The 15,343-nt window shown below is 43.4% G+C and overlaps 1 protein-coding gene across 1 annotated transcript in view; it reads right to left on the minus strand.

The window, feature by feature from the left end:
* Positions 1-6,420: 6,420 nt before the first annotated feature.
* The window catches only part of PGLS (6-phosphogluconolactonase), a 9,266-nt gene continuing 343 nt past the window's right edge, over positions 6,421-15,343 (minus strand). Inside the window, exons 2-5 of the mRNA XM_085882610.1 lie at positions 11,316-11,423; positions 10,040-10,141; positions 9,671-9,811; positions 6,421-6,838 (exon numbers count right to left, since the gene is read on the minus strand). Coding sequence (XP_085738736.1) covers positions 6,722-6,838; positions 9,671-9,811; positions 10,040-10,141; positions 11,316-11,423 — 468 coding nt within the window. The 3' untranslated portion in view covers positions 6,421-6,721. The remainder of the gene's footprint in view (positions 6,839-9,670; positions 9,812-10,039; positions 10,142-11,315; positions 11,424-15,343) is intronic.

Here is a 15,343-nt window from a genome sequence, read left to right on the forward strand (position 1 = left end):
TGTGAACAGGTGATGGGATTTTAACCAAACTTGGTACAAGTATATGGTACAATGCAAAGATGAACTGACTCGATTTTGGCATCAAGAGGTCAAAGGTCAGAGGTCATGTCAGGTATAAATGTGGTACTTGAGAACTGTTGAAGGGATTTTAATCAAACTTGGTACAAGTATTATAAACCTCCATCAAGGTGCGATGGTCTATCCACGATGGATTATTTATTATAAAATAGGTCAAGGGTCAGAGATCACATTAAAACTCCTGTTCATGTGATTGAACTAAACTATATTGGCTATATGATTGAACTAAACGAAGTACATGCACCACAATACATATCTAGATTAGATATTGAGGTCAAATGGTCTTGAGGTTTTAGGTCAAAGTTCGAGTAAGCAAAGACTTCGTGAGGGTGGAGGCACATCGGTCGACGTCACGACGTCGAATTATGTCGGCTTTGCTCACCCAGAACGTGGTTGTAGGGACCTTATGGGATAGTGCATCGTCCGTTCGTCCACAAATACTTGCAACTTCTTCTCTGAAACAAAACATAAGATTTGGATGAAATTTAACCACAACCTTCAACACCCATAATGTACCAAAGATTGTTCACATCATTAACAAAATTGGGGTCGAAGGGGATTATGGGGTGGGGGAGGGGGGTTTCCACGCAAAATATGTATTTGCTTTCTTCTCGAAACTACACACACTATTTCAATGAAACTTAACCACAACCTTCATCACCTGCGATGTACCAAAGTTTGTGGAGTGTGAATTTTTTAAAATGGGCATCAAAGGGTATTTGCAGGGAGGTAGGGGTTTGCCCCCCAAAATAAGTATTTGCTCCAACATTGGTTCATTGGTACATTTTGCTGATTCCATCGCACGTTGACTTGCTCCGCAGTGTCATTATTCTCCCAGGTGAGCGCCCAGGGGTATTGCCCCTATTTTATTTTTTATTACCTACGAGGTGTCAGGTTTACAAAAGCTCTCTCTGCATGGTTGTTGTTGCTGTTGTGGTTCTCGTTGGGGATCGATTTTTGAAATATGCACCCATTGGTCAGAGAGCTGCTGGACCCACCCACATTTGTCACTTGACTCCACCCACCATGACTCCGAAACAAAATAATACGGCTGCCATCTTGGTTTTCTCATAAGCCAAAGACATTAGGCCTGTAGGCCTCTGCTGATTATACACTGCCTGAGTTTGTTGCGTCAGATTTCCATCGGCTTTGTTTGGGTCGATTTTACCCACAATGAGGGACCCTGAAAAATCTAATCATATGTCGAATAAAAATTGTTAGTAAGGTTTAAGCGAACCCATCAGCACGGACAGTACATGACTCCATTAAAAAAGTAGCCTTACGTAATTTTTGAACGGCCCCGTATTGGAGTTAAATAATTATCCGTGACTGTGTGATGAATCAGCTCGTTCGGATATAACTGTGGTGGAGGCTGACATGGATGAGAGGTGTCAAGTTAATCTTTTAAGAGCGCATTGGGTGTTTCCCAATCAGCCCGTTCCCTAATTTTGTCGCAAGTTGTAACTACACTGCGATCATTCTTGTTTCTGTACAAGGACCGAAGTCAGTGGTGGACAACCTCAGCTAATAAGATGACTGGCGATCAAACAACTCGAGGGGCTGCCCCTTGTTAAAATTTTTAAGGGGTTCTGCCCCATTTTGAAAATTCTTGTCGTCAGACCCAGATCCGCATCTTCACCAAAATCTAATCAATTCGTCCTTGTCACACACTGAACCTGTCCACAAAATTTCATCCGGATCAGTCCACAACTTTTCGAGATTGCTTGTACACAAACATACAAAGAGGGATGAAACCATAACCTCCTTTACCTTCGATGGCAGAGGTAATTATAATACTAAGCCTACAACTTACAATGCCTGTTTCCTTAACACCCCCCCCCCCCTCCCCAACATCTCTAGGATGTAGGTGCTTGACCAGTAACCTTCTCCAGGTTAAACTTCCAAAATCCAGCATAACTGCACAACCTTAACTCTTGTATTTCTCTTTTCTTGCTTTGTGAAACTACCTTCCTGTGGATGTTATATCCCTCTTCCCTCCAGGGTTTCAAGCAAGTGGAGCACCACCACATCATGTCATCCCCCATACTCGTCCACAATATAACCCCCATTAACCCTTCCAATACAAACCCTCTTTCTTGCAGGTAACAGTGTTTCTTTTCCTGTTATTCATCCCCCATCCATTTATTGTTTCCAAATGTTGCCACACTGCTCCATTGTCATTTTGAGCACCTTGCTCATCCACGAGCCTTAATCTTGCAAAAATATTAAAAAAAAAAACATTTAAAAGCAGAAATACACTATAAACTTAACAGATTTCTGGGTGATCATGTGTTCCACCAGCCTGGTGTAAGCTTGATGGTTAAGGTGGCTAGCTTAAAATTTTAGGGTCCTGAATTTCAGCATCTATCAATGCATCGAAATCACACCAGGTGGGTTGACTCGGCCTGTCATCCTTCCGAGGTCAGAAAATGAGTACCAGCTGACTGGAGTGATAAGCCATTCGAGTATTCTGCGTCAGAGTAGTGGCCCACCCAGGACTGTACTCCGTAACCAAATTAAACTGCCTCGACAGTCCTATGCACTTCATGACGTGAAAGGAATGGTTGGTTTAGTGCCTTCAGAAAGTATTCACACCCGTCGACTCTTGTCACATTTTATTGTTACAGCCTGAATTTAAAATGGATTCAATTAAAATAATTTGTCACCGATCTCCACAAAATAACGCATAATGACAAAGTGAAAACATGCTTTTCAAATTATTTTTTTTCTAAATTAATTTAAAATTAAAAGCTGAAATGTCTTGAGTCAATAAGTATTCAAAAATTTCCTTTGGTCTTTCTTGAGATGTCTACAACTTGATTGGAGTCCACTTGTGGCAAATTAAATTGATTGGGCATGATTTATAAACATATATATATATATATATATATATATATATATATATATATATATATATATATATATATATATATATATATATATATATATATATATATATATATATATATATACAAGGTCCCACAGTTGACAGTGCATGTAGTATCAGAAACTCTACTATGAAGTCCAAGGAACGTCTGTCGAACTCAGAGATAGAATTGTTAGGAGGCATAGAACTGAGGAAGGGTATAAAACAATTTATGGATTTTTGAAAATTCCAAAGAGCACAGTGCCCTCCATCATTATGAAATGGAAAGAATATGGAACTACCCAGACTCTTCCAACAGCTGTCCACCTGACCAAATGGAGCAACTGGGCAAGAAGGACCTTGGTCAGGGAGGTCACAAAAATCCCAATGACCCCTCTGAAAGAACTACAGAGTTATTTGGCTGAGATCAGAGAACCTGCCGGAAGAATATCAATCTCTGCAGCACTTCACAAATCGTGGCTTGATGGGAGAGTGGCGAGTTGGAAGCCACTCCTGAGAAAAAGGCACATGACAGCATGCCTGGAGTATGCAAAAAGGCACGTGAAAGACTCTTAGAGCATGAGGCGAAAGATTCTGTGGTCTGATGAGATGAAAATTGTACTCTTTAGCCTGAATGCATACAAAGCGCTACATCTGGTGGAGACCGAGCACAGCTCATCACCCATTTAACACCATCCCTACTGTGAAGCATGGTGGTAGTAGCATCGTGCTATGGGGATGCTTTTCAGCGGCAGGGACTGGGAGACTTGTAGGGATAGAGGGAACAATGAATGGAGCCAAATACAGGCAAATCCTTGAGGAGAAGAACCTGCTTCAGAGTACAAAAGATCTCAGACTGCGGCAAAGATTTACATTCCAACAGGACAATGACCCCAAGCATACAGCCAAGGCAACACTGGAATAGCTTCAGAACAAGAACATGAAAATCCTTGAGTGACCCAGCCAAAGCCCATACTTGAATCCCATTGAGAATCTGTGGAGACTTGAAGATTGCTGTTCATTGACACTCCCCATCCACCTTGACAGAGCTTGAGCAAATCTGCAAGGAAGAATGGGAGAAACTGCCCAAATCCAGATGTGCAAAGCTGATGTGCAGACAGATGTACTCAAGAAGACTCGAAGCTGTAATCGCTGCCAAAGGCACTTCTATAAAGTACTGACTCAGGGGGCTGAATACTGATATTTCTGTATTTCATTTTCAAAAATTTGTAAATTTCCAAAACATGTTTTCACTTTGTCATTGTAGGGTATTTTGCGTAGATCGGTGGCAATTTTTTTTTACTTTAATCCATTTCGAATTCAGGATGTAACACAACAAAATGTGCCAAAGTGAAGGGGTGTGAATACTTTCTGAAGGCAATCTTTATGTGTTCCACCATCGTTTTGAAGTTGGAATTGAAGTTGGTGATTCAACATGTTGCAGAAGTTCATTTATACATCAGGTTCCTGTGAAATGTAAAAGCAGGGGGAGCCATAGATACATGTGCTGCAAGACAAGCATCTCGTGGGGGGTTGTCCACCATTCGTCTCGGCTCAGGAGCAAAACAGGCTTTACAGACTACTAAAAAGGGCATAGTGGGGATGGATGGACTTGCACATGGAGGAAAGTAGGAATAACAAGCTCTTCACGAAGAAAGAAAGCTCTTCACTATGGCAGAGCATAGGTCCACATGCTATCCTCTGCCATCGTGAGGATAACATGTGCTATCCTCACTATGGCAGAGCTTTTGGAAGCTTTGTCACATGCTATCCTCTGGTTTGGTATTTATGAACAAAAAACAAGCCAGCTGGCATGGTGGCAATTAAAGTGGCATGGGATGAGGAACAGAAAATTGGGGTGAGCAAAGGGCTGAGCGTCCATGTTTGGGAAGAAATCCTGATACAAGAAGTCTTCAGAGTTGGGAGGACAGTTGACTACACAAATAAACAATAAATTGTGATGGAGAGGTACACGAAGCCAAATGTACTCAACAGGGTATGGGGTGACCAGTGAGGGGCAGGGGATGCAAGGAAGGGAGAAATAAGCAAACAAAGCAACAACATCACCACTACCACCTCCAACAGCAGCAGCAGTGTGGGACATCCTGTGAATGAAATACTTCTGTGATACACACAATCTCTGGGTTAGCTGTGGTAGCCTGTATGGACATATCTATGAAGTTTGAGTGCAGACCTCTGATAATGGTGGACCGGAGGGTTAGAGAGGAGGGGAAGCACACACAGAAGAACACTGGTGGAGGTGAGCAGAGATGGTGTGACAATGGACAGTGTGTTTTTGGATACCAACTGGCCCTCACCACTGATCTGGTCACACCTCTGTAAACCCAAATCAGCAATGCAGAGTTAATTATGTCATCCAAGTGTGGGTGAAAGTGGGTTGAGCATGTAGAGTCGGACTGTGTATGCACAAGTGAGGAGGTGTGACGTGACTCCAATTGAGCCAGCAGCATGGAAAGTGCAAGATGTGTAAGAGGTGAGACGAAAAGAGCACATGACAAAGAATTGTATAAGATGGGGCCGAGGTTTTAGAGTATGGAAGACACGGTTAAAAGAAGAAAAACAGGAGTTTATTTTTCCTTACTTATGAAAGGGAGATTTAAGGAGCATGGAGCGGTTGCATGTCCGTAAGGTCGTGAGAAGAGACTAGCGTTAGTGAGTCAAGTACCGTGTCCAAAACAAGTCCTGTATTTTTAAATCCAACACAAGGAAGTACAACCTGTGAAGAAGCTCCAATGCCTTGTCCAAGACAAGACAAGTAACGATTTTGAAAGCAATAGAACAAAGTGAAAAAACACTCTTGTAGGTTGAATGTGTTTAAAATGACAAAAGATCCTCATGGAGAGCAAATGTTCAATTCACCATCGAGAGGAATAACTCACAATCTTGCCACCTTGTCAAATAGTGCAGACAGTTATAAAGTGAAAAACAGAGAATGGTGCAGGGGGGTTGGGAGGGGCGGAGGGGATGGTTTGTGACTCGGCCTAGACAAGATGTTCAGAAAGGAAGATGGACAAAAAGCTCAGCACGCACACATTGTGAAGCAGCAAAACAATCGGTTTGAAAAAAAGACAGCTATAAAACGCTGCACAAACAACATAGCCACAGCTGTTTCACGGAATGTATCTATGTATTTGGGGGGGGAGGCATACAAAGTTTCATTTTAAAAATGTTTTAAAATGTGCCTGTAATTGCATTTTTGGTATTTGACCTTTTGACCCTGGTCCAGAGTCCCAGGGGGTGAGGCCAAAAATGATACTGCTCTGCACCTTCTTGCCATGTGGTGAACATAACTACCAAGTTTGGTGAATTTCTGCACAACCGTTGAGGAAGAGATCGGACAGACAGACAGAGATGTAGCAGATTAAAATACCTCCCTGGTTTTTGTTGTTTTTTTTTTTTAAGCATGGGAATAACAAGATCTGTTCATCAGAAATACAAGGACATCACGAATCATACAAAATAAGAACAGATTTATTTGCAACAAATCTATTGCCGATTTACAAAGTTGAGTTTTTTTCCTCCGTTTTCCCAGATATATCGTTGATTGGTGTCACAAGCAATCAAACTCCCTTGGGAATCAAAAAGGAAAATGATCCACATTCCAGTCAAATTTAAATCCAGACTTAATAGCTGTAACTTTAAATTTCATGAGCTATTTGTCTGTCAAAATAAAAGACTCTACAGAACAAATTCCAAACAGTGAAAACCAGCAGCAACTTCCGCATAGTTCACAATAACAATGCTCCTGAAACAGAATCAAGAATCAGAGGAAAGGTTGCTCGCAGCTTCCTGGTCCACCAACCAAATCGGCTCTCCATGTGTCGGGTGCACTCTGCAGACTGGAAGCTCTTCATTGCCCTCTTCTAACACTTGCTGAAACACAACGCAAAAGAGAGGAAAGGGTCACTTCGGCTCGGATCATGGGAACGGGTCAGGTCCGGTCATGGCAGGCGGTCGGGACGGCTTGGGTCGTGAGAGGTGTTCGGGTCGTGGGAGGGGATCTGGTCGGGTCATGGGAAGGGAGGGGAGGGGATCTGGTTGGGTCGTGGGAAGGGAGGGAATGGATCCTGGTCAGGTTGTGGGAAAGGAGGGATGTGGATCTTGTCGGGTCATGGGAGGGGAGGGGACTTGGTCGAGAGAGCAAGATGGGATGCCAGACTGTATCGAAAGTACGAGATATGTCAAGAGAGACGGTCCTGATCTCATGTCTGACATTGAGGGTCTCCATCCATTGTTGGAAGAATAGAAACAGCATGTCTAAGGTAAAGTGACAAGGTCTGAATCCAAATTGATGATCTGAAATGAGGTCATTGGAGAAGAAGGATGTTATGTCAAATGGATTCCATGACTTTGCTGATGATTGGAAGTAAGCTGACATGACAGGTTTGTAGTTGAGGGGATCGGTTTTTGCACCTCGTTTAAGTAATGCGGTGATGTTGGCTGACTTCCAAGCAGATGGAAGATGACCTCAGGCAAATGATAGGGTGAAAAGAACAGAAAGAGGATGTACAAGAGCAGTAGAGCAGGTTTTTAGGACACGTGAGCCAATGACATCCGGTCCAGTTAGAGAATCAGTCAAGGATTGCAGAAACTTCTCCACATTCTCAGATTCAAAGGATACATAGTCCAGGAGCAGTTGGGTGCAACTGGGTAGGATGTGTACAGAGAGGGTGGGTTAGGGCACAAGATTTTGAAGCAAACACAGAAGTGAGGCATTCGGCCTTTTCACAAGTGGAGTCGGCTATGGTGACATTTGAAATGAGAGAAGGGATGGAAGGGGAGCATACACCGGAGAAAGACTTGACAAGGCACCACCAGGATATAGAGGAGGGAGACGAGTTTTAAAGTTCATTCTTGAGATTGGACAGATGATGTTTTCTGGCTCTCCTGAGAACAGACACACACTTGTTGTATGCCTCATCGAATAATCTGAGGTTGCCTTCAGTTGGATTTGCCTTCCAGGAGGAGAATGCAAGCTGTTTTAAAGCAACTGCCTCACCACAGAATTCAGAGTACCAAGAGCAGGAGGATGGGTAAGATAACTGAAGATGAGATGGGATGAATCTATGTTTGAGAAACAGTAGGTTTCTGTGGAAGAATTCCCAAGCTGAGTTAACATCAGGGGTAGTTGATATGGGTGACCAGTCCTGAAGAGAAATGGTTGCTTGCAGTCCCTGCCAATTTGCCTGAGTGAATGGCCAGACCAGCTGGTATTGAGGCAGCTCTTTGAGAAGAGCCAGAAAGATGTTGGCTCTCACAAGCACATGATCACATGAACCAATTGGTACAGAGGAAGAACAGGAGACATTTATGGAGAAGTTTGCCATCACCAGGTCGAGAAGGGAGGATTTGCCATTGGGAGAAATGTGAGTGGGAAAGTTCACATATTGAGTCAGTCCCATGGAGTCACAGAAGTTCTTTGCTGAAGTGCTGTGGCTGGTGAAAGAGGTACCAATACCAAGCCAATTAGCATGGTGACAATTGAAATCACCACATATGAGGAAGAGAGAGAGTTGGGATGAGTGATTAAAAGGTGGTCCATATTGACTGAGAGGGGAAGGGAAAGGGAAAGGGAAAGGGAAAGGGGAAGGGAAAGGGAAAGGGAAAGGGAAAGGGAAAGGGAAGGGAAAGGGAAGGGGAAGGGAAGGGGAAGGGGAAGGGGAAGGGGAAGGGGAAGGGGAAGGGGAAGGGGAAGGGGAAGGGGAAGGGGAAGGGGAAGGGGAAGGGGAAGGGGAAGGGGAAGGGGAAGGGGAAGGGGAAGGGAAGGGGAAGGGGAAGGGGAAGGGGAAGGGAAAGGGAAAGGGAAAGGAAGAGAGAGAGAGAGAGAGAGAGAGAGAGAGAGAGAGAGAGAGAGAGAGAGAGAGAGAGAGAGAGAGAGAGAGAGAGAGAGAGAGAGAGAGAGAGAGAGAGAGAGATGTAGTAATCACAATTTGGAGGCCGGTACAACATCCAGACAATCAAGAGGTGGGAGAGGAATGGCAGCCACAGCCAAAGGTACTTCTGGGGTTTGGAAGGTGTAAGATCAGTATTTAGACAGTGAGAAATCAAGTTCTTGATGTAAAGTGCAACTCTGCCGCCAGAGTGGGGTTCAGGCTTATCAAATCGGAGGAGAAAATAATCGGGGAGAGACACTAAGGAGTCATGAACGTCCTGTGAGAAGAAGGATTCTGTAAAACAGATGATTTCCAGTTTATCAGCAGCGGCCTGGATTGAGAGATCTGTCAGGTCTGAGCAGATGCTTTGGATATTTGAGGTCCAGACAGTTAGGGACAGGGGAGGAATCTGGGAGGGTGTCGGACGTAGGCAGGGGGAGGCTGGGAGGGTGTAGGAGGCAAGGAGGGTGCGGGACGTTGGGGTGGAGGGGGAGGGGGGAAGAGGCTGAGAGGGTGTGGGACGGGGGGGGGCTTGGTACGGTGGAGGAAGGCTTGGAGTGTGCAGGATGGGGGGAGGAATATGGGAGGGTGCAGGACGGGGGAGGGAGATGGAAGGGTACAGGACAGGGGGAGGTGACTATGGGAGGGTACATGATGTCTCTTCGTGAAGCAATACAATCTACATTTTCCCATCACAATGCCACAGGCTGGAAGTAGCCCAAAATCAAATCTGTTTGCTTACATTTCACTTGCTAGCTTAGATTCTTCATGAGAACTTTCATCAGAAACATTTTAAAAACGACAAAAGAAGCATCAGGGCAGCAGTCAGTACCTTGAGGACTGCGGCCTTGCCCCGTCCGGTCACGAGGAAGACGACGCAGCGGGCGGCGTTCAGCACAGGTAGTGTGAGGGTTACGCGGCATGGAGGCTCTTTCGGAGAGTCATCAATATGAGCCACCAACCGCTTACTCTCCTATTCCAGGAATGACAACAGGTATTTGGATTTGAATTAACTAAAGGTATTAAAATAGAAGGTTTATCCACAACACTGATCAAATGTCAATCAGTTGAAAGGAAGGGGAGAGGGGCGAGGATGTGTGTGGCTACATAAATTAAATAAATAAAAGCACTGCTCATCAGGGAGTAACGATGTGTTGCCGAATGAAAATCTTTAGGTTTATACTATATAGGCTTTAGTCACCTGCAACAAGGGGTGCGATGGAAAGAGTGAGCAGGTATGCCCATCCGGACCCATTCCGAGGATCAGTAGGTCAAAGGTCGGTACATCCTCATTCGGAAAAAACTACAGAACAGAAATCGAGATGAATGGAGAATTGTGCGCCAATCACGATGGCAGAAGCAGCAAATAATTATCACTTACTATACAGCTGGGATTTAAATACAAAATAAATTTCCTTTGCTTGCTGGAGCTCAACATGAACTGAGAAGTAAGCTGTCCCATTGGAGGGGGTTAACCAGCCAATGAGATTGTACAAGTCATCAGTGAGCACCAAGCTAGCAGCATAAGCAACAAAAGTGAACATGTTTACAAGTAGGCCTACAAGATGAGCAATCAAGCTGTTATGGTCATAAGAAAAACAAAATCCAACTCAGGGCTCTCTCATCATAGGTTTTTCTGGTTCAAAACAAGTACCAAGGTACTCACTCATTTAATCATGGATACCAAGGTCAGTTTGTCGGCAACTAAACAGACAACTAAACAGACAACTAAACAGAAACTGGCATTGCTTGTAGGGTGGGTGACTATGACACCCTGCTAGAACTAAAACAACGCCTGACAAAGAGAAGATGAGCTCCCTTTGGGAGCCAACAGGCATCCAGAAAGGAGACTGTGTCTCCGAAAAAAAAAAAAGAAAAAAAAGAAAACAGTTTGTGGCAAATCAGGTCACCGAGAGGGGTAGTGGAATCCATGATGTGATGCGGATGAGCCAGTATTAGCCAACGGCAACCACCAAAAGGTGGATGAGCCGGAATTAACCAATGACAACCATCACAAGGCGGATTAGCTAGTATTTAGTAACGACAAACATAAAACTACACGAGTGGGGAAAAGGGTGGGGACACAGTGTCACTGAAGCCGTGGAAGGCATGTTCCTTATCCGGTGGATGACACTGCAGTCCAATTCTTCCCCAACCACTTTTGTACTATTTTCATGGTATAAGTGGACACCGATTTTTGATCTCAGTGCTTACTCGTTAAAAAAAAAAAATAATAAAAATAAAGGAAATAAAGGAACTTATGTACACTTAATCACAGGTCCCAAAGTACTCACACATCTAGTCATAGGTACCAAGGTACTCACACATACTCTATCATAGGTACTGCCAATTCACAATACAAGTACAAATATACGCACATTAATTATAGGTGTTTCTGATTAACAATACAGGTAGCAAGGTACTCACATTTAATCATCAGTACTTATGAATCACAATACAAGTTCCAACGTACTCACACGCATGATTCTCTGCTCGTAATCCTCAGCTGCCTTCTCCAATGGGAGATCAGTGTTAACAGCAACCACATGATCCTCTGCCAGTGGTACCTTTGCCAGCAGTCCAGCCTGGTTGGAGAATGACTCAAAAGTCACACCAAAGGAAACTGTAGATGATATCTTATGTACAATAGTTGGGGAATTTAATGTCATGATTGTCCAATCAATTCCGCATTTATTTGTTCCATAATTCATCGTTAAAACTTGAGAGTAAGCAAAATACAACAGAATGTAGAAATCAGTTTCATTACCTCTGCCCCTGAAGGTGGACGTCGGTTATGTTTTTACCCGTTTGCCCGTCTGTCTGTTTGTTTGTAAGCAGGATGTCTCAAAAAGTTATGGACGGATTCAGATGAAACTTGGTGGACATGTTGGGCGTGTGACAAGGACGAATTGATTAGCTTTTTTCGAGAAGATCCACATCCAGATCCAAGAATTTTCAAAGTGATTCTTTATATTTGAGAGATCGGGCCAACTCGAGCGCAAAGCTCCGCCATGCTGAAGAGTTTATGTTTTGTATCCCACTGAATTATCGGCTGAATCTGCATCCGGATCTCAAACAAAATCTATTCGGCTTGTTCTCGTCATGTACCCAACTCATCCATCAAGTTTTGTCATAACCTGTCCACAATGTTTGGAAAACAGGACAGGACAGTTGGGAATCTTGGAAGGTGTTTAAGGAGCAACTTCTGAATGCAAATGACAAATTCGTACCAGTTGCCAAAAGCACCACGAGGTGTAATAAGAAACAAATCTACACTACCAGGGGGACTCTTTCCACAAGCAAACGCCAGCGTCTCACGTGGGAGATTCATCGATTCTGGATGTAGAAAAGATTACCGATACAACCGCATGGTGAGTGACAGCCGACAGAAAGCAACTCGGAACCTCAACATTGAATACGAGATGAGAATCACCTTTAATATGAAACAGAATCCCAAGGATTTCTGGCGTTTAATTCACTCAAAAGTAAAGAGCAAAAGATGAATCGGGCCTTTGCTGCTGGAGGACGGAATGGAAGTGCTCATAGACAAAGACAAAGCTGAAGTGTTCAACAGAGTCTTCAGTAATGTGTTCACCAATGAAGACCAGTGGTGTGTCCTAAAAGGCAGTTCAACGGGGCAAACGTAGTAAACACACATTGTGTAAACACAAACATAAACTGTGAACAAGAAAAAGAACAATCGGAGGTTGCAGACCCTCGGAAGGACAGTTTTGTGTGGTGTATTTTGTATGCCATTGGTGTCCTGGTGTGTTACGTAATTAATGAGACATTATTAGAACTGCCACCTTATAACAGCTGGCAGTGATGACCAGGTACCAAGACGTCCCGCTTTGATTGGACACCTCACCCTGACCCATCACGTTTTATTAATGTAAACTATTCAACTGAATTTAGAATGAGGAGGAGGAGGAGGAGGAGATTGGGACCACATTTTGTGCAGAGCGTTGGTCCTGCCTAAGCAGTCTCCTTGACTATTGGGCACAATCCTGGACGGGTCGCCACTCCGACACAGTATACCAGCATGCTGACACTCATTTTGCCGACTTCGAAAGGATGACAGGCCGAGTTAACCCCACCTGGTATTAATTCAACAGCTGAGCAGGATTTGAACTCAGGACCCCAGGATCCAAAGCCCACCACCCTAACCATTAAGCCAACACCAGGCATATTTAGAATGGGATTAAAATAAATTCAATTCAAATCAAATGGAAGACCAAATTGGTACAGTCCTGCATTGGAGGAATCAGAAGGAACCCGAACACGCAAAAAGCAAAGACGAAGTCATCAGGAGGAACCAGGATAGGATTCACATTTCAACTGCTACTCCTCTACCCTCAAACCCATCCAGGCACAGCCAAGTGAGTCTGATTCAAATATATATATATATATGGGGCTGCAAAAGTAGGTATACAGTAATGAAAAACAAAACGTTAAATTTCCACTTTACCTGCAAATAAAAGATGTATTAAAGAAAAAAAATTACGAAAATAAAAATATTAAAAATGGTAATAATGATTTTAATGAATTAAATGAATTCTAGTATTAAATGAATCCTTGCACCACTATTATAATACTGGTAATACTGGTATAATTCTTACTGTATACCTACTTTTGCAGCCCCTTGTGTATATATATTTATATATATATCAAAAAAAAAAAATGACGATTTTAGAAATTTGACCTCAAGATGACCTTTGACCTCACGAATCAATAGGCTTCTCAGTTGAGACTACCTCTACAGCTTGGTAAGGTTTCATGAAGATCGGTTTCGAATTGTGACCTGTAGACGATAGATAGACAGACAGACAGACAGACTGACAGAATAACAAAATCGACTGAACAATATTCTTGAAAAATCTTCGATTTTGCAAGTAAAAAACAGACAGACAAACGGATCCAAATGCAATACCCTCTCCTTCGGTGAGGGTAACAAGGCCACTCAGATGTTGGGAGTTATGAAGAGGACCTTTTCCAGCTCAATCAAGGAAACTTTCCCACTCCTCTTCAACTGTATGGTCCATCCTCTTCTTGAATATGTAAATGTAATTTGGAATCCAAGATTTAAAGCAGATGTTGATAACAGAGAGATGGTGCAAAGGAGAGCGACAAAGCTAGTACCAGAACTCGGTCAACCGCATAGGAGGAAAAACTCAGACAACTGGACAAGTTCACCCATCACTACAGGTGACTTCATTGAAGTCTACAAGATCATCAAATGCTTGGTAATCACGGATCCCGAGCACTTCCTTGTTCTAGCGATATAATCAAGCAACTCGAGGACATTGTTTGAATTTGTTTAAACCTTAAAGAAGAGTTTTATGTCTCTCGGAACAAGCTCTGTAAGAGCAGGTTGGATAACTATTGGTCTTCCTCTCAGCCAGGTTACCCCGACTTCCCAACAAACTGATATGGATGGGATGGATGATGGATGGTGGATGGATGATTGATGGTGGATGGATGATTGATGGTGGATGGATGGATGATGGTGGATGATGATGGATGATTGATGGTGGATGGATGATGGATGGTGGATGGATGGATGATGGTGGATGGATGATTGATGGTGGATGGATGATTGATGGTGGATGGATGATTGATGGTGGATGGATGATTGATGGTGGATGGATGATTGATGGTGGATGGATGATTGATGGTGGATGGATGATTGATGGTGGATGATGATGGATGATGGATGGATGATGATGGATGGATGATTGATGGTGGATGGATGATTGATGGTGGATGGATGGATGATTGATGGTGGATGGATGATGGTGGATGGATGGATGATGGTGGATGATGATGGATGATGGATGGATGATTGATGGTGGATGGATGATGGCGGATGATTGATGGTGGATGGATGATTGATGGTGGATGGATGATTGATGGTGGATGAATGATGGTGGATGGATGATGGTGGAAGAATGATGGTGGATGGATGATGGATGAATGATGGTGGATGGATGATGGATGGATGAATGATTGATGATGGATGATGGATGGATTGACGATGGATGACGATAGTGGATGACGATGGATGACGATGGATGGATGTGATGATGGATGATGAATGATGGTTTCAGCCTGGTTGTGGTTTGCGCTCTCCCAATTGCCGTTCCATTTATTCCTTGCTTTATTTAATTTGGTGTCTGTCCTGGTGGTGATAACAACGGTAAATATGGACCAAAATCAGGGGAGTTGGAGGTATCAAAACATATTAAATACGGTGTCGTGTTATTTGGCCGGTAGTTGGCGCGTTATTTAGCCGGGAGTTGGCGCAGAATTTGCCGGAAGTGACAAGTTTGGTTAAATTAGTGACGTCACCAGCGATGCGATACCTTTCCTGGTTTGACGTACAGTGATGTTCGCAAGTTCCAATCCTGACATCACTGCTTCAACCAATGAATTACTTTTGTCTGCAAAATAGGTAAATGTTACGGGTGAAGGTAAACACTGCTAGTAACAAACCGATCATACACCA

Source organism: Eptatretus burgeri, chromosome 5 (genome assembly GCF_056783735.1).
Source record: "Eptatretus burgeri isolate ZD-2024b chromosome 5, Ebu_testis_v1, whole genome shotgun sequence".
Lineage (NCBI taxonomy): Eukaryota > Metazoa > Chordata > Myxini > Myxiniformes > Myxinidae > Eptatretus > Eptatretus burgeri.